Genomic DNA, 19,368 nt, shown 5'->3' on the forward strand with positions numbered 1-19,368 from the left:
AATTAAGTACACCTCAAAGTTAGTGACAGAGCCAAGATTCAAATCCAGAACCTCTGACTAGCAATGGGCCAGGCACGCTGGGATTCGACAGTTGCTGCAGGTGAACCCTAACCTAAATCACACGAAGCCTGTACTGAAATTGGACCCTGTCTGTGACTATTCAGTCCTCCAGCACCCCCCAACAAACCCGGATGACCTCCTCCAATTTAAAAAGCAGTTATTTTGATAAGTTACCATTTTAGCACATAGTTACAGACGTTAAAACAGTACACAGTGCAACATCTAAACAATTTTTATTGAGATGTTTCAGCTCCTTTTTTATCAGGTTAGTCACTTTGTAAAGTTAACAATTCCTGTAGGAAAAGAGACTTCAAGTTAGAGAATATACACTACGATAGTTTTCCTGGTTTGGTTTTGTTTTTAAAGATTTTATTTTTAAGTAATTTCTATACACAACATCATGGGACATGAACTCACAAACTCTAGATCAAGAGTCACATGCTCCACTGACTGAGCCAGCCAGGCACCCCTTAATATATATATATATATGTTTTTTTAAATCCTATTTATTGATTTATTTTTTTTTAAAATAAGCTCTATGCCCAGTGTGGGGCTTGAACTCATGACCCTGAGATCAGGAGTCACATGCTCTACTGACTGAGCCAGTCAGATGCCCCTGAATACACACTACATTAAAACAAAGCAAAACACAGAGGTGGTCGAGTGACAGAGAGGTTAGGAGAGATCACAGGCGGACATAATTTTCGGGGTAACTCCAACTAACCCTAATAACATCCCACCCCACCATAGGACTGAGCCCCTTGTGGAAGTTCACCAAAAGCTGAATGTCTTGATTACTATTTCATGTGCATTTCACTTTGGTTTGAACTAGAGATTGAACAGAGTCTAAAGATAAACAAGTTGCTGAACATTCATTTGATACACATAATAGCATCATCCACCCATTACAAAAAGCTCTATAAGTTAACACTGCCTACTTTCACCCAGCTCAGATTTTTCAGAAGGGGCATTCTTTAGCTGTATCTCACAATCTGTTTTCCTCAAAGACACTTCCCAGGCATACCTGCTCATCATAGGCTTCGTTGACAAAAGTCTCACTATTCATTAGATTCTCCTCTTCTTGACCGTTTTCTTTATGGCGGGTCGAATTTTTTGACGCTGCTGCACTATTTCTAAGAATCAAAGAAACAGAGTCAAAAAAAGTTTTCCAAAAAAAAAGAAAGAAAGAAAGAAAAGAGTGTTTCCTTGAGATTGAAGCTGGGATGGGTCGATGGTTGGAAAGGGCCAGCTCAACCCCTATCAAAGGCTATTGTTATGGGAATTTTCTGTCTTTTGAATGAAATCAAATGATCTAGAATGGGTGATACTTGTGTCAATTATGATTTGTTAGTAGGCATTCACTTCCAAAATAATACATCTTCTCAACTGGGGGACTCTACTAATTGGGGTCAGGCAGTACAGAATCCAAGGACAAGTTAGTGGCGATTGGATGCAGGTGAGCTAAGAAAGCGTGTTAATGTGGTGGAAAGACCTGAGGCAACCATCAAAACCCCATGGGTAGCATTTCAGTCAGTCTTAACATTAGTAATCTATTAACCAGGGTTACCTTAGGCAAAGATACACCATTTCTCCTTGCCTTTTTCTCCAGTCTGTGAGTGCTGGACAGAGATGTAACTTTTCAAACTTTCCTTATATTTCTTGATACATAGGCTGCTTAATGTCCCTTCTCAGCATATGCGTGGACCCTAACCAGCATGTGTAACCTAATCAGTGTCTTCAGTTACTATAACTTCTTATACTAAAGCCACTTTTGTCATCATTCCTACTCTAAGCCAGCATTTTGTTACTCTTGTTTGTTTCTTTAATCTCTCTTGCTCCCAGGCAAAACTTAATGTGTTTGCTTTAAGTCTTTCCCGAGTTCATTTCCCCTCCCGCTATGGGCTGAGTTGTATCCCCTCCAAATTAGTATGTTGAAGTCCTATGCCCGAGTACCTCAGAGTGTAACCAACCGTTTTTGGAGATAGAGTCTTTAAAGAGGTATTTATGTTAAAATGAGTTCATCAGTTTGGGCCCGAATCCAATATGACTGGTGTCCTTCTAAGAAGAGATCAGGACACAGACATGTACAGAGGGAAGACCATGTGAAGGCACAGGGAGAAGTCTGCACCTATAATTCAAGGAGAAACCAATCCCACAGACACACTGATCTCAGACTTCCAGCATCCAGAACGAAGAAAATAAATCCGTTGTTTAAGAAACCCAGTCTGTGGTGTTTGTTATAGCAGCCCCGGCAAACTAACCCATCTCTGAATTTTTTTCTCCAGTCATTGGCATGAACTCTGCCTCGTTGGTAAAGAATCTCCTCACTTCATCCCTGCAATTGAGCCAGTGACTGCTGCTGGGGCAGATTTTACCTGCACGAAGGCCTCCTATCCCTTACAATGGCATTTGCCCCGGGGCTCAAAGAGGTGGCCTCTGTTGTCTCTCCAGGGTCATCTGCTTCATCCCCTAAATCTTTCCTCAGAGGACAAGCTCTTAGGGGAAGAGTCATACCTCTACCCCCACTAATCCTATAAGCCTTCTTTGAAATGAACTCTCCCATGAGGACATTAAGAGCTGCTCACCTTTTTAATTTGTGCTCCCTTCTGAAACAGACAAATGCTCCCGGAGGGACTAGCACAACTGGAAAGACAATGGTTAAGCTGAGGGCGACGTAGCCAGGGGCAGGTCCATGCGCTGGCTCTTCACAGAACTCCCCGCCATATTCCATCAGACAGCGGCACTTCCTCAGCTCACCTACCATTGTGCAGATTCCCCTACCATTACAGAAGTCCGTGCTACAGGGCAGATGTTTTGCCCTCTGTGAGTCCTTGGGCTGCACAAGCTCGCCTTTTTCCTTGGTTTCTGGGGTCTTGCTTTCTCTAGCAGGAATTGGAGGGATTAGTGTTTTTCTGACAGGATAACTCATCCCTTCTGGACCTGGATATCTAGCCTTGGTGGACTTGGTAGCTTGGAGAGGTAGGGCAGTTTTTGGAGTCAACCTTTTTCCAGCCTCTGCATTTTTAGATGTTGGTGTTGAATGGGTTTTATCTGGATAGGTACCTACAAAAACAGGTATGAGTGTGTGTATATACACATATTTGTCAGTTAAAAAGGATTTCAGAAGAACAAGAACTCTAGAAGACAACCAGATAAGTTTGAATTTATGAAATCATCAAATCATTACCATTACCTTTTGGCCAACCATAAAGCTATTAAAAACATATAGAAAAAAATCCCTGCATATCCTAAGGCACTTAAAATGTTTGGTTTTGGGACCAGTCTATCATACCACTCTATTTTTAAACGATGGTATGCCCAGTTTTAGCCATGGCAGATCCCCTCAGCTACAAAAATAGTTTCTTCTATAAAGCATAGTATGGTAGGTCTAAGTGGTAAATATCTAGAAAGATTTTTGAGATGTATGTTTATCTGTAAATATAATTTTTTTTTTTTTTTTTTTTTTAGTCCAAGTAAACTGTTGGTTTCACAAGATCTACAAGCTGCAAATCTTGGACCAGATTTGGTGGCCGTAGTGGGCGGGAGGGAGTAGGCAACAAGATGCTTCTAACCGACAATCTGAAAGTTAGGTTTGCGTGTAAGACATTGTACCCTATCCCCCATCATTGTTGGCACGAGCATCGTTCCATACGGAAATACCAAAGACCAAACTACGGGGAGGGAAGGCAGCAGTGTTACCAATAAAACCACCCGCTGCCTCTGCCTCAGGCCGGTGTTACAGGAGCGTTTCTTCTCCTGGGCAGTTTGGGGTCCTTGACAGTTGGGTATATACAGAGGAAGGCAGTCTAGCTTTATATGCTCAGTACCATCCCCCCAGAAAAAGTTTAATGTACAAGTCAGCGTGAAATACTTATTGAGGAGTAGAGCCAACCCCTGGTCATCAGGATGGGAGGGCATGTGAGGGTGGGTTAGGCTTCCGGTTTAGTTCTAAAACCAGATCGGGACGGCGATCCATTCCTCACTCACTGACCTGCCTCCTAGAGTCACTGTAACATGGGGCTTTTGAGAAAACCACCCTCATTCACGAGAATCAATTCTGGGAATCAAAATCTGTTAGCTTTTCTATTTAAGATGAAGTCATTAGGGGGAACAACTCGTATTCCAACTCCTCAGCTTTGAGGAGGATGAGGATTTAAGTTGAGAAGTCGGTAAGCACTCTTCACTGTAAGATTCCTTTTCCAGTTTGTTTCCTTATTAGTTATGACAAGTCTCGGGGCTGAGCCCACGGTTTCTTCAATTCCACGGCTTACATGACTTGGCTACCACTGGAGTGGTGTAGAATTTGAGGATAGTGACTACCACAGAATTGGATATCACAGTTGCTCAGCTGACTGGCCATGACAACACCCTTCCATGAAGGCGGTATTCAGCAGCAGCATTTCTGTAACAACCATCTACTAGCCAGCATTTAGGAAGTCACTTGACAATGGTGTGTGCTAATATGGCAGCTTTATTCACACTCTCTTGTATTCCGTAACTCTTTGAGTTAGAAAGTGCTATTTCTTTTTTTTTTTAAAGATTTTATTTATTTATTTGACAGAGAGAGATAGCGAGAGCAGGAGGAACATAAGCAGAGGGAGTGGGAGAGGGAGAGGCAGGCTTCCCTCCGAGCAGGGAGCCCAATGTGGGACTCGATCCCAGGACCCTGGGATCGTGATCTGAGCCGAAGGCAGATGCTTAATGACTGAGCCACCCAAGGCGCCCCTAGAAAGTGCTATTTCTATATTAAAAAGGGGGAACCGAGCCAAGACAGGTTAAATCATTAACCCCACCTCCTCCTCCTGGGCTATGCTCACTATGCGATCAATTTAAATGGACAGAATCAAATCTTGTTAAATAAGTGCTATTTCAGACAACATACAAACTGTTGAGCACTTTGGAGCTATCATATTGCCCATTCTAAAACTGAATCAGAGAGCTCATTAGCTTTCCAGAAGGCGTCCACATAATCTATAGCCAATTGCCCATAGTTAGAAGTTTTATGTTGTTCAGTTTAAAAATGCCAGTAATAAAAGGCAATGATTGAGAGCATAAAAGCTTCAGGAATACTATAGAACTAGATATTAAGAATTAGATTGAGATATTAAGAATTATTTCATTAAATATTCAAAGTATATCATGTATGGTGATGAACAGTGGGCTCCTAGATAGGAATTACTCACAGCTCAGCTCATCGGATCCATCCAGACAGTCAGCATGACCATCACAAACTTGCTCCATGGAAATGCACTTCTGACCATCCTTACAGGACTGGGACGGTTCAGAGCACGGGATAGCTTCAACACATTTGCTTATGTTAGCCAAGTAGTGCCCACTGGGACATTTACAAGTCACTCCTTCAGGGTTGGGTAAACACATATGGCGGCAGCCTCCATTGTCTTTTGAGCAGCTGTTACTACCTGTGGATCGACCCCCAAAAAGACACATTGATTTAGGTGGTTTCAGAAGGGTCTTTTGCAGATGTTCTACAAATACGCTATCAGAGTTACAGGTCCCAAATGTTTTTTCCAGAGTGGATAGCTTTTCAGTTTAACTCCTTTTGGTCAACCAGGTATGAAGTGATCAGTGATTCTTCTTCATGGGTAAGGATGGCTTTAGAAGGCTGGGAGTTCGTTCAGACAAGGGACCAGCTTAATAAAAATTGAGCTGAACTCTGGCCCATCCAAGACCCCATTGTGAGTTCTCCTTTCCCCTCATACCAAGCACCCAACATCAAAACTAGAAGGGTCTTAGAAATAAAGCTCTCTTTAGATGAAAACATGAAGGCTGTGGTGTCTGTTATCCCTAAGAATCTGGGTAGTAAGTCAGCCATTTATAGCTGACCGTGGCTCTGCAAGTCTCAGATCTCAAGGTTTAACTTCTAGTAAGGTCTTATTTTGAGATATTCCAGAAACTGTGGAATAGGTATGTATACAGCACAGATAAAACCTACCACAAGAGTGGCAAGGACCCACCTTCTGCTTCTCAGAACTAAGCCACAGATGATCACCACTTGGATGACCATTAATCACACTGAAGAATTCTGAGAAGGTTCTCTCCGAAAAGCCAAGACTTCAGAAGTTTAAGCATGACTAACACTAGTTTACAAAGTTTAGCTTTCCAAAACAAAGCAATGGAGCAGCATTCACTTAAGACCAATATACTCTACATGGCGCTTAAGACCAATATACTCAACATCCATGGTAGTGGCAGATGTGGTTAACATTTGAGCTCACATTGTGTTCATCTCGACTAGGAAAAGACTGTATATTACTACTTTAACTAAGCCCATCATCACTCTACTGAAACACTGGAGAAAAACATCTGAGTACCCCCAAGTTGGTATTTCAAGGATTAGTTAACATCACAAGTAGATACAAGTGACAATAAGTAGAATAAAGACTAGTTCCACTGCAGAACTAAAAGATGATTTCAATTATACCACAGATGAATTCCATCTACAATAGAACTTAAAATTATACCAAACTCCAGCCCCATATATTTACCACTGTTTTGTCGCCTAGAAAAGTAACAGGACTCATTACATACCAGAACTATACTATATATAACTGAATAAAGACAAGAGAGTTATGCAGATCTGTAAGAACTTGCCAGAGAAATAATTTGGTGGGAAATACAAAGCCATTTCAAGGAGATATTGCAGGAGACAGAGGATCCCCTTCACAGGGAAATTCAGCCGGCTTCAGTGTTGTTGTAATCATTGCAAAGTTGCTTACCCTGTTGACTAAGTTTACTATAAACTTTTAAATCCACAATCTTCTGGTCTATTTGGAACCACTGGTTTTCTGAAAGTTCTGCCTTGCTGTACCAAACTTTAGTGATTTGGGCTGAAACAAAAGCCAGTGAACAATCATTAAGAAAAGCAAATTTTAAATACTTTTAAGAAAAGCAAATTTTAATTTTAAGACAACTTCCTGTGCAAAGAAAATTGCTCCCTATGAAAACCGTCACCCATCTGCATAAACTCCAGTTGAATAACAAGAGTTTTACAGAAGAGACATGTGTTTTTCTAAATTTTTTTTTTCTGGGAAGAAATTTCAAGACAAAGAAAACTAGTTCTATGCCTTCCTCCAAAATAAAGTCAAGTGTAAGTTATGTTGAGCATTCATATACATCCAGATATGCAAAGATAGATAATTAGGATATGAGACACTTAAATACAGTCCATGCAAATGATGGGTAATGATTTTAAACATTGTTCTAGAACATATATGCAAATGGCTTTCTGCAATAAGTGTCACCAGTGGATTTTAAAAGTTAGCAAAGGTCTCACCACATACCTAATAAATTAGCACCTCTGGGGGTAGGATCTGACAACTTGTTTTTGCAATTGTGATGTGGCCAGCCCAACTGGTCAATGGACCGGCATTTGGAAATATTAAAGAGATTTTAAATAGCACTTTCCAGTTTCACCAAATCTAGACTCTAGCCAGAAAAAAACATACTAGGACACTGTTGTTTAGGCAAATCTCTTTAAATACTAGTAATATCCTGCAAGTACAGAATATTCTGTAGTTCACCTCGTACTTGTATATGTAGTGAGTCAACTGAGACAGGTACTGCCCTCGTTTTGCGGGTAAGCTGTTGTAGCTACTAACTGACAGAGCAGTTACACTACCTGGTTCCAATTCCTGGTCCAGTTCTCTCTGTACCACATCACAGTGTCTAAAGCAGAGAGCTTCAGAGGAAAGCCAGAAATCTCAGGCAGAACAGCATTAAGCATCTTCATAGATAAAGAATGACCAAATAAGTCAAAGTTTCCCCAAGTCATAGAATCCCTGTTATACATACATGTTAGATTAGGGAAGTTGCTTCATTATTCTTCCAGAAGAAAGACCTTGCCAAAGGTCAGTGCTAGGCATTAGCAGATTCGCTTTAGAGACCCAAGAGTAAATTCAGATCACAAAGACAATCAGATGTTGAATAAGACCTACCATCACCAGTTGTCATCCAGAACATCATGCCTTGGCCAAATGTAAAGAGGGTAAGGCCCTCGATTCCTCTGCGGTCCACTCTGTATCTAGAGCCATCTTGTTGACTACTCTCTCTGAGTCCTCTCCCCGGAAAGAGAGGCTCAGTTAATTGCACTTAGCCCGCACAGCTCCACTCTATCCTACAGCTCTGCGTGTCTTGCCTCCCCTCCAGGAGGACATTGTCTACCACGTGTTCTCTGAAGGACGGTTCTTCATTCACTCTACTCTAACAGTGATACACCAAAGATTTGCTCATGCACATTTGTTAAGTTCTCGATTTTATTCCTTCACAAAGGGACACCTGCATGATTCTTCAGGCTATTACATTCTACTCAGAATGGGGAATCATTGGGTTTGTTTGGAAGGTGGTGTAGAATATGTAAACTCAGACCTAAAAGCTGTTTGAAGTCATGGCTGAAGACCAGAAAGCAGAACGTCACTATTTCACTCTGGTCAAAGTCCTTCAGACTCACGGTTAGGGGGTGTTATAATTGCTTACCAGTATCAGCCCAGTAAACTCGGGTTCCCGAATCCGAAAAGGTCAGGCCCTCAGGGACCTGGGATTTCTGCCACAGCACCTTCCTCCTGCTGCCGTCCATGGAGGCACATTCAATGCTGGACCCACGCCTACCATCATCCTGGGCACCCAGGTCCACAAAGCACATGACTGCAGAGGGTGGGTGCAGCACAACAGAGGTTGGGCGGTAGAGATTTTCACTGACCAGGACAGTGGGATCCTGGCCTTTTGAGGAAGCTACACTGATGTGAGGATTCTCACTGTCAATCCAATATATGTTTCCACTCAACCAGTCCACAGCAAGGTCGATCACTGTTCCCTCCACAGATATGATTTTCCTCCAAGAGAGTTTTCCAGATTCTTTGAGCCTCAGTAGCCTGATATCACCATTATCCAACTCTGAAAGGTAGAAAGCCTTTTCCTGGACTATGTAGTCCAGGGATGCAAGCTGTTTCACACTGGTAAAGGGAAGTATCCCTATGTTCTGGTAAAGCTGGTTGTCCTAGTAAAGCTTCTAGATTTTTCAGATAAATCTATGGGGGAAAAAATTAGGTGGATGGCACCAGCTGAATCTAGTATAATTCATCTTGATTTTGCATTAATGTTACAATATTTAGAATGTATGAAAAACTGAATTTGTCATCTAAAAAGAGATAGCCATTATTTCTCCCCCTTCCTGGAGTACTAAGCACTTAAAAGTCCTTGAATCCACGTGGTTCAAAGATTGACTCCTTTGTTAAATGCCCTCCCCTTTATTTTGTAAATGTTTAAGCTATAATTGACATAACATTTGTCTAAGTTTAAGGTGTATAATGTGTTGTTTGGATACATTCATATATGAAAGGCCCTCCCCTTTAAATGAAACTCCACTAGTAATATCTTACTGAAACTGAAGTCAATCCTCCAACCCCAACATTTGTCATTTTAAAGTGTCCAAGTTGATAAACCCTCTATATGGTAGAAGTCAGAAGTGACTTGTTTGTTGGTATCTCCTATGACTTAAGAAAAGTTCCCTCATAAAATGTACTTCCCCCTCACCAAACTAGAACCCAGCTGAGTTGCTTGGATTTAGAATTACTCTATATCATCGGTGAGATGCTTGGACAACTACACTAGATGAACCCTATCTCAGATCCCTAACCTAGCTCTGGCATACGAGTTCTCAAGGAGTCTTTAGCACATAGCCCCTTTATTTTGGTCATGATAGCGCCCAGCACACAGTAAATACTAAAATTTAAGTTGTTTTTGAAGAATATTCCGGGGGTGGGGGATGGGGAGCGCCTGGCTGGCTTGATCAGCAGAGCATGCAATTCTTGATCTTAGGGTTGTGAGTTTGAGACCAATGGGTGTAGCAATTACATTAAAAGGAGTAATTAAAAATAAAAAATAAATAAAAAAAAAAAAAAGACTACTCCAAGGGCCAGGGGCCCTACTATGTATCACTGTGCCTGGAGAATTCTAATTATTCAGTTCTGAAACAGACCACAGCCCAGGCACAGACATGTGAGTGAGGCTACGGTACAGTACCTGCATGATAACTGTGGGCAACACGAGGAACAGAAATGCAGACTCCTCGAGCGGAACACAGGTGATGCCATCATCCGCCAGCAGGAGTCCCACTGGGCAATGACAGCTCCCCTTGGATCGCGGGCTCAGAAGGCACAAGTGAGAACAGCCAGAGTCCAGACAAGGATTAGGAGACTTGGGCTGGAGCACTTTGTGCATTATCTGCAAGAGCATAGCTGGATGTCACTATGCATTCCTGAATCCTTACAAACAGCAAATGAATAAATCTTGTTTTAATCATGATGGAAGATGGTCACTACAGTTTGTACTTGGGAAGCTCATACATGTAGCCTTTTCAGGGAGAATTAGGGGGGATATTTTGAAGAGTACACAGTAGACCTTGAGTCCATGAGGCTGTTGGGAACGCTTGAAGAGGACAGCTCTGTTCTTGCCTGTGGTCTTCTTCATGTGCTGTACTGTTCTCGTCTTCATCTCAGACCAGAAGACTTCATCTTCGAACACAGCGACTGAAAAGGGGCGCTTGATTTGCGTTAGCTGCAACATCTAGAATGGGGATGATGAGGTTTCTGGGATGAGTTTTATACAAGGCATAAGACATCACACACAGCCTAATACCAAGGAATACTTACATGAACACCAGTACCATCTAGATTAGCAGAGCCAATACAGTGAAATTTGTCATCAGACCAGAATATCTTCCAGCTCAACTGGTCGAGAGCTATGCTGGTTGGCCAGCCAAGACCTTGACTGACGAGGATTTTTCTGCTGCTACCATCCATCCCAGCTTGTTCTATTTGAGGTTCTCCTCCGATTTCAGACCAGTACATTAACCTGTGTGGATAAAAGTCAGCTTTAAAGTATTACCTGACAGACAATATTGATTCATCCCTTAAACCACTGATTTCTAGCCCAATTATTTTTTCCTCAAACTTGGTCTATTCCTTATGTGAAATTGTGAAGTAAAAAGAGTTTCCCTTGGAATCTTATGATGCTTGTTTAGTCATCACTTGGAGATAAAATATCATGACAGTTATAAGCAGCCAAGGAATCCAGTAGTTCCTGGACCAATCTCTCCTGGGCTAGAGAACAGGCTGGTTCTATGGGAAGATGTGCACCTCGGACCTTACGGGTCGCAGTCAAGGCCATTAGATGCCTCAGAAACTACTGCCAATTTTCTGAGGACCATGGTAACAGATTCCGGGTTGAAGGTATTGAAAAGGTGAGAAAAGCAGAGAGAGTGTACCCAGTCTGGGTCACCTTTCGGTCCTAAGTTTTGCTCCATCTTGTTCTTACATTTGACACACACATGGCCACCCCAACGAGGGCTTGGCTCTGACAGCTAGGAAATGTTGTCTCTAAGTTCCCGGGCTTTTCCAGAGAGAAAGGACTCTGGAGGGAAGAACCTAGATTCAACCACAACACAGTTATTTCCCCCACTACTACCAAGCACATTAGTGTAAATTAAACACAACCCCGGGGCGCCCGGGTGGTTCAGTCAGTTAAGCATCCGACTCTTGATTTCAGCTCAGGTCATGATCCCAGGGTCCTGGGATCAAGCCAAGCGTCGGGCTCTGCACTCTGTGGGGAGCCTGCTTGAGGATTCTCTCTCTGCCCCTCCCCCTGCTTGCACTTTCTCTCTCTCTCTCTCTCAAATAAATAAATCTTAAAAAAAAATAAATCCTATCCCTAGTTCCATTCTCCTTCCTCCTGCCATTTAAAGCCATGAAAAAATATACCTCTGAATGGAGAATTATTTTCACAGAAGAAAGTACAGGTGGGCCACCAAGTGAGAACACCTATATCTCACCTCACTGAAATAAAGAACTTTTATCAGAAGGTTTTAAGATTACTATACGTATGGTTGACCCACATCACCATAAGATTTTAAAGTCAAGTCAGATAGGTTTTTTTACTCATTCTGTGTTGAGGGAACACAACCAAAGTAGCACTAGACTTGACTGGCATTTTGACCCCCAGACTCACCCATTTAGGGGATCTAAAGCCAAAGACCGCGGTTGAGTCAAGTCATCCAGGACAATCGTGTGCTCGGATTTTCCTCTCCACACAGCGGTCAGCTGAACTGCCAAAATCCGGCCAGCTGTCCCATCCACCCAGTAGAGGTTCCTCCCAATCCAGTCAACCGCTATACAGTCTGACTTTATCCCTGAAGAGAGAGCAGAAACCAGTCACCATGTGGATCTAGGTTACATTATGGCTTTTACTAGGTTTCAGCTCATAGGCATCAGACTTGAATACCATGTTAATTCATTTTACAACTGGTATACACATCTCCATCAGAGCAATCTTTTAAGTTCCTCCAAGGTTCTATTTGTAGAGGAAGATGACCATTAGAAACAACGGCCACTGGCTGACAGTTTGGAAGACTCGCGTGGTCTACTGAGGTAACAATGCAGCTTTCCATTTCTAGCCCACTAGCAGGCCTTGGTCCCTTTTAGTTAAGAAGATTTCACTGAACCAATGTTTAGAATGTTAACAGCCATTTTTCATGTTATGTGTCATTCATAAGGGCAGGATGAAGCCTGCACAGGGGACATACCCTTCACCACGGTCCCCTTCTTCTTTGTGTCCATGCTTATCCACTTAATGCTTTCTGCACCGAGATCAGTCCAGAAGACTTTCTGCCCCACTAAGTCATAGTCAATAGAGACAATCATCACGTTCTTGTCTACAGTTGCCAGAATGTCTTCCTTCAAGCTCCTCAAGCCATAGAGGAGGAGGTTGAACTGAAGCGCCACCAGCAAGATTGGTTCAGTACCTGCCAGATAAGAACTGTGTTCAGCATGTGGCCTTACGGAGCCTGAATGTTGGACTCAGCCCTGGCTAAGGAATAAGAGAACAAAGTAGTCTTGGCCTTCTCGCTGCCAGGACTGGGACACCAGCTGGCTGGTGGTTCTCCCTTCGATGTGATGCTTGTGCTAATACCCACAGTTTAAAGATACTTAGAATAAAGGCATGAGTAGCATAAACTGGAAAAAAAAATTTCTAACTAAGTATGTAAGCGTAGGTGGGCTGGAAAGAAGGGCTTATCGAGACTTCTGACATTTATTCTCACTTGAGGTAAGGCTGACCTGTGGCTACAGGGGCCAGAGTCGTGGTTCTGTCATCATGCTGGCTTATCTGTCGACACCTTCAGATCTAATTCCATCTGAACTGCTGCCTTTAAAAAGGGGATCTGGAGAATGTGCCAGGCTTGCACGGCAGACAGAAAGCAGGCGGGAGCATTTAAGACTTGAGAAAGAAGGTTTACATTTGTATTCCTGGGAGATTCAGGACTTCGAAGGTCCTGACCCAGGTCTTAGGAGACATCCCAGTTCCAGCGTATCTGTTGCTTTACAGGTGTGGCCATCGGGCTCCAGCGAGTAGCCAGGGTGACACGTGCAGCTGTAGGAGCCCTGGGTGTTGACACAGGTCTGACTGCAAGGCTGACTGCCCGGCTTCCCACACTCGTCCACATCTTTGCGGACCTGGCCATTGCTCCCCAGCTCGAAGCCCTGCTCACAAGCACATACCTGAATGGGTTTCAAAACATTAAGACTTCCTGAAGACAAAGAGACATAACCTTGATGAAAAGGCCTGACCTTGCTATTAAAAGCACATGGCGATGAGCTTGATTTCAGCAGCTCAAAACAAAAAAAGTTCTTAGAACCAATTTCACTTAAAATCCCGTCATTCCGTCGGTCTTGTCAACGCTGACGCACACCTCACACCCTGGCCACCACCGTGGGTCCTGAGTTAAGGAAGGGATCCAAGTTCAGCCCAGGACACCTAGAACCCCAGCAGATTCAGTATGAGGCAGGGAGACTGAACTGAACGGGCTGCCCGCCAACGGAGAGGTTACCGTGATCAGACGTCAGAACACTGTTTCCTGCTACTTGCCCATCAGAGTTAAGTTCACGATGTTCAGCCAGCTAATAATGCTAGACCAGAACATGGGGCAGTCCTCGATTTAAGGGCAGGTCACATTCCAAATACACACACGGAAGAGACGTCCACAAAAACATGTGGCTTAGTCCCAAGTGTCGCCTGGAGCTCACAGCAGCAGGGTTTCTGGAGGCTGGGTGGTAAAACTCCAGGAGACACGACACAGGGAAGGAACCTGACAGGACTCAGCAGGAGCCAGGAAGGGCTCGGCGGACACAGGAGGACCGATCAGGACAGCTCAGCCACATAAGACTCAGGGCCTCACGAGCAGTGGGGGCCAGCCTGACTGACGAGGTTGCCCCCGTCACTAAACCAAGTTGACAGCTGCTGGTGAGCACAGCTGCATGAACTCACCGGCCCGTGCGGGGACTGGTAGCAGGCGTGGGGACACCGCGCTCGGTGGCATGCTGACGGCGAGCACGTTCCACCTTCATCGGAGCCGTCGGCACAGTCCTCCTTCCCGTCACACACCAGGCGGAGGGCGAGGCAGCCGTGGGAGCGGCACTGGAACTCAGAGCTCTGGCACTTCCTGGGGGGGCCTAGAGAGGATAACTTTCTACTTTAGAGTCTGCTCCCCACCGCCCTGAACATCCCTCCCGCGGCAAGGATGTACAGTCAAGACACCTCCATTCTGGTCAGGGAATGGATGTCAGGGCCCGTGGCACTTGCTGGCTAAGCTGGCTTCTCAGGCCTAGAGGAAGCAAGCAGCCGGTGCCCCTGGGAGCCCCCTCCCCTCAGGGGGTGCCCCTGCGCTTACACCCAGCTTCGTCGCTGCCATCCTCACAGTCTCTCTGCCCGTCACAGCGCCACACGCCAGGCACACACTGCTCTCCGCCGGCACAGGCCCACTGCCTGGGGCCACAGCGGAGCTCCTCCGGGTCACAGTCCTGAGGGGACAGTGACTCGGTCAGCGATACCTGCACTCAGAGCCCAGGATGGGGTTCTCGGAGGGAGAACGAGCCTGGCTTACAAGACAACACTGGAGTCCCTCCTGCAACGAGGCCAGAGGAAGCCCCAAGACTCAGAAAAACGTTTTCAGCAGCCAGAGTTTAGGTGAGGAGGTCTAGGTAAAGCGAACCTGGCTGTGAAGTGAAAAGAAAGGTCTTATTTTGTCAAACCAGGACGTCTTCATTTGAGAAATCTAAGCATAAGAATGTGCTCTTGGAACCTTTCTTTAGAATTCCTTTGCCATTTGGGGGCGCCGGGGTGGCTCAGTCGGTGAAGCGTCTGCATTCAGCTCAGATCATGATCCCAGGGTCCTGGGATCGAGTCCTGCATCAGGCTCCCTGCTTCTCCCTCTGCCTCTCCCTCTCCCTCTGCCCCTGCTCATGCGCTCGCTCTCGCTCTCTCAAATAAATAAATAAAATCTTAAAAAAAAAAAAAAAAAAAAAAAGGATTCCTTTGCCAGTTCAAAACCGCCCCGAGCACATTAAACATTACGGCATCCTTCGCACCTCTCCTGACTTGGACACTCGGCTCTGGGGCAGGATGTACCAGAGGAGGGAGGGGACATCTGTGCCCCTGCTAATAGCCCCGAAACTTTAGATGCATTCTCAACCCCTCAGGCACCACGAGGCCTATCTCCTACCCATTTGACAGATGAGGAAGTAGAACATGAGGGAGTTAGTACTTTCTTCAGGTCAAGCGCAAGCAGCAGGATTCAAGCCAGGCTGCATGTCCCACAACGTGGCAGGGTCAGTGCACTTCTCAGTGATGGGGAAGCAGAGCTTCGGAGCAGATCTCTGGGGGGACATTTACACCACGGCCATGAAGACCTAACACTTGCAAACCTACAATAAAAACCTCTTAAATGTTTGTCTTTCGACAAGAGCTCTTCTCACTCTGGACACTTTGTTGTTGTGACGAGTGGTTTTCTGGGCAGTAGGGATGAGAGCCTTCTCTGTTCTTGGGTTTTCTCACATTTTCTATAAGGAAGGCAAGCGTTGCAGTTGTGAGGAGAAATCAATTTTTCTGAAGAAGGGTGCGCTACCTGCTCGTCAGTCCCATCCTCACAATCGAAGTCCCGGTCACAGAGCCATGCGGCGGGCACGCACTCTCCACCCCCCCGGCACTTCACCTCCCCCAACGGGCACCGCAGTGGCCAGGTCCCAGGACAGCCGTCCCATCAGAGTGGTCCACGCAGTCTTGGTTCCCATCGCAGCGCAGAGAGTTCGAGATGCACTGGCCGTTCTGGCATCGAAATTCTGGGGCGCTGCATTCTGCATGAACTGGAAAACAAAGCTTTAGGTAAGAACTCAGCCAGATGTGGAAGCCATCTGAAGGCATGTGAAGCGTTGTGAAGACTCTCCAGTCTTCTGCTGTCACCCGGGGAACTAAACCCCAGCCCTCAAAGGTGGTTTGAATAGTGTTAGGCCAGAAAAGGCCTACTAAGCTAGCCCAGAAAAACCCCGTCTTGGAGAATGAGGGTGGGGGGACAGGCAGGGGACACATGAGGGACACTGGGGTAGGGTGAGGAGTAGGGCTCCTCTCAGGACCTTGACAACATCCATGAGGAGAGAAAGCCTCTCATGACATCCAGCATCCCCTACATGTTTTGTTCTTGGGCTCAGTTCCTACAGACAGAAGTTGCTTGACTCGGCTCAAGAAAAAAAAGCTCAGGTCCTAGGCAAAACCATAAATACGCATTGAAAAGTAAATTATACTTGGGGTTCCTTCCTGCCTCTCCTCCTGCTGTTCTTCTCGTAAGTCCGAGTGCACTGATAATGGTCTGGCTACCCAGTGACCTCTGTACGCAATCCTATCATGGTACCTCCCCCAGCCTCCTCCTCTGCCCACTTCAACTCTCCAAATTCTCTCTTCTACCCTATTCTTACAATGTGATTAAGGCTCTTGAAACAGGTCACTGGGAAGACTAAAAAGAAAGACTGAGTATCCCATCGACAAGAGGGGAAAGCAATCACATCTTAAAATAAGGACAGCCCACCGCATGAGAAGACCTAGGATCAAAATTAAAATCTTCAAGATGGTCGATTCTAGCTCAAGAAACATTGTGTCAAGTAGACTGGTTTTCCACTAATGGGAATCTCGTTACAGAGAGGGAAGCGTTGTACCATGATTTCCAACATCCCTCCAGCTCAGACCCTTTCATCCTAGTCTGCTAACTTCGTGGTAAGTACAGTCCATCTTCGTTATCTGCAGATTCATTATTTGCACATTCACCTACTTGCCAAAATTCGTAACCCTCCCCCCAAATCCATGCTCCCACACTTTCATGGTCATTTGAAGATAAGCATACACAAAGTAGCAAAAACACTTGCGTTGCCTAGCGCATGTTTCCAGTTGAGGTGGAACAAGGCAACGCTCTGCCTTTTCGTTTCAGTTCAGGACACTGCAAACAAGTGTCCTTTCTGTGGTCTATTTAGAGCCATACTTCCCATGTTGTACTTTAGGGGGATTCTGCTGTTGAAAAGGGCCCCCAAGGGTAGTGCGGAAACGCTGTCTCGCGTTCCTAGTGTGAGATGTCTGTGAGCTGCCTTACAAAGCAAATACATGTGTTAAGCTTTGTTCGGGCAGGAGTTATAATGCTGTTGGCTGTGACTTCAATGTTAATGAGTCAACAATACGTATATCAAGTGGTCTTTAAACAGCAATACACCTAAAACAAGATTATATGTTGATTAGTTGACAAAAATATTATCACGACAGATTCTCGGAAACCTCACCTTACATTTTTCCTATGAGCAATGATGTGATATCTGTTCAACCAGGGTTGGTGGCAACTCCGGAGAACATAACCTACCACAAATGAGTTGCACGGTACTTACCGCATCCTTGTTCATCTCTCTCGTCAGAACAGTCTGCATTGCCGTCACACAGCCAGCGCTTGGGGATACAGCGGGTCTTGTTGTCACAACGTAAAGAACAATCTTCAGTGGGTTTCCAGCAGCCCAGCTCGTCAGACCCATCCGAGCACTGCTGAGCCCCGTCGCAGTGGTATTTCTCCTCGATGCACTGGTTTCTGTTCAGACACTGGAAGACCCCTTAAGTGGAAAGGACCAAGGGCTCATGCCATCTACTCAGTCCTACTGAAGGTTTAAAGTTAGATTAACTCACCCTCATCCTGGAGGTTGAGGGGTAGGTGGACTGCATCCTAACTGTTCAAGCTCCATAGCTTATCTAATCCATAAACAAGCTTTAATAAAGTGCTCAGGTCAATTAAATTAGCAAGCTGAACGAGGTTTTGTTCAAGTAATAAGGGCTCATATTGGTTTGGTGACTTTAACAACTTGTTGAAAAACACTGCCAAATCTGTTCTAAGTGGTCCATTCAGGTCAGTTTATGGCTCAGCCTTCATAGAGGCAAATATTGGAACACTTAAGCAAATTTGAGGAGGCAAGGAAGCGATAGTTAAAAATTACACCTGGTAAAACATCTGACTTAACTGTGATAACACGGATACTAGCAGAGTCTGTAATCTGACAGACTGGGACCTTTAGCTACGACAATTCAACTAGGGGAAGCAAGGGTGATTGTGATCAACGCTGGTCATTCACGCCACGTGCCCAAAGCTGAATCAGCATTCCTGGCACAGAGACAGACCTGGTCTGTTGCAGAACCGGGAACAGGCCCCTTCATCCGAGCCATCCTGACAGTCCGGCTTGCCATCGCAGAGGTACTCCTGAGAAACACATCCCTCCCCGTTCCGACAGCGGACAGAGGATGGCGTGCAAAGCAGCGGGAGTGCTACAGGAAGCGCGGGGGGAGGACCGTCTGCGGCCGCCTCTTCAAGCTCAGGATCTACAATAAACAGTGGCTTCAGTGAGGCAGGCCCTGAGGTCTCGGCACCAGAGATGTGCTTCTACTGTCCCCCTCCTCCAAAAGCCATGTTGGGGTTGGGCAGCTACATGTGTCTACCTCGTAGGAAGAAAAAAGTGAAATGGCCTCAAAGCCTAGATCCTTAGGTGAGATGAGGTCCATCGGTCCATCATCTAATGGCTTCATATTTGGGCAAATCGTTTTCTCCTTCAAGCCTAATAACTTCTTCTCACTGCCTGATGCTATCTGCTAGGAAGGGAAAGTAAAGTTTTGGGCGCCTGGGTGGCTCAATTGTTAAGCCTCAGTCTGCCTTCAGCTCAGGTCATGATCCCAGGGTCCTGGGATCGAGCCCCGCATCGGTCTCCCTGCTCGGCGGGAAGCCTGCTTCTCCCTCTCCCACTCCCCCTGTTTGTGTTCCCTCTCTCGCTGTGTCTCTGTCAGGTAAATAAAATCTTTAAAAAATAAATAAAGTTTCTGCAGACAGGGACTTGTTCTGTCTGGCTTCCTGCTATAGCCTATAACAAAGCCCCCCCCCCCCCCCCCCCCCCCCCC

At 45.3% G+C, this 19,368-nt stretch overlaps 2 protein-coding genes across 4 annotated transcripts in view; both read right to left on the minus strand.

The window, feature by feature from the left end:
* Positions 1–269: 269 nt before the first annotated feature.
* Positions 270–12,259, minus strand: LOC112834844 (uncharacterized). 3 transcript variants are annotated; one of them, XM_073902389.1, is made up of 10 exons: positions 12,082–12,259; positions 10,728–10,929; positions 10,477–10,604; positions 10,099–10,299; positions 8,016–9,104; positions 6,798–6,908; positions 5,244–5,480; positions 2,646–3,123; positions 1,085–1,193; positions 270–353 (listed from the first exon to the last, which is right to left on the minus strand). In XM_073902389.1, exons 5-10 carry the CDS (start codon positions 8,041–8,043, stop codon positions 327–329), a joined length of 990 nt encoding a protein of 329 aa, XP_073758490.1. In that variant the 5' UTR covers positions 8,044–9,104; positions 10,099–10,299; positions 10,477–10,604; positions 10,728–10,929; positions 12,082–12,259; the 3' UTR covers positions 270–326. The 3 variants fall into 3 exon arrangements, with proteins under 3 accessions (XP_073758490.1, XP_073758488.1, XP_073758489.1); XM_073902387.1 differs by lacking the exon at positions 270–353 and having other exon boundaries at positions 523–1,193; XM_073902388.1 differs by lacking the exons at positions 270–353; positions 10,099–10,299; positions 10,477–10,604; positions 10,728–10,929; positions 12,082–12,259 and having other exon boundaries at positions 523–1,193; positions 8,016–9,824.
* A 1,188-nt stretch (positions 12,260–13,447) lies between these two features.
* Positions 13,448–19,368, minus strand: part of LOC112834561 (uncharacterized) — a 7,299-nt gene continuing 1,378 nt past the window's right edge. The window contains exons 3-8 of the mRNA XM_073902390.1: positions 18,601–18,798; positions 17,826–18,041; positions 16,031–16,268; positions 14,798–14,927; positions 14,395–14,579; positions 13,448–13,628 (exon numbers count right to left, since the gene is read on the minus strand). Of these exons, the coding sequence (XP_073758491.1) occupies positions 16,114–16,268; positions 17,826–18,041; positions 18,601–18,798 (569 nt within the window). The 3' untranslated portion in view covers positions 13,448–13,628; positions 14,395–14,579; positions 14,798–14,927; positions 16,031–16,113. The remainder of the gene's footprint in view (positions 13,629–14,394; positions 14,580–14,797; positions 14,928–16,030; positions 16,269–17,825; positions 18,042–18,600; positions 18,799–19,368) is intronic.

The sequence above is a fragment of the Callorhinus ursinus genome, unplaced genomic scaffold (genome assembly GCF_003265705.2).
Source record: "Callorhinus ursinus isolate GAN/ISIS: 27379988/994484 unplaced genomic scaffold, GSC_fseal_2.0 scaffold17, whole genome shotgun sequence".
NCBI lineage: Eukaryota > Metazoa > Chordata > Mammalia > Carnivora > Otariidae > Callorhinus > Callorhinus ursinus.

Excerpts from the sequence above, each read along its gene's own strand:
- LOC112834844 (XM_073902387.1), bottom strand. The coding sequence starts at position 8,043 with ATGATGTTCTGGATGACAACTGGTGATG. Across the intron at positions 6,909-8,015 it reads CTGGATGACAACTGGTGATG|CCCAAATCACTAAAGTTTGG; the intron begins GTAGGTCTTATT and ends CTTTTGTTTCAG. Across the intron at positions 5,481-6,797 it reads TAGTAAACTTAGTCAACAGG|GTAGTAACAGCTGCTCAAAA; the intron begins GTAAGCAACTTT and ends GTCGATCCACAG.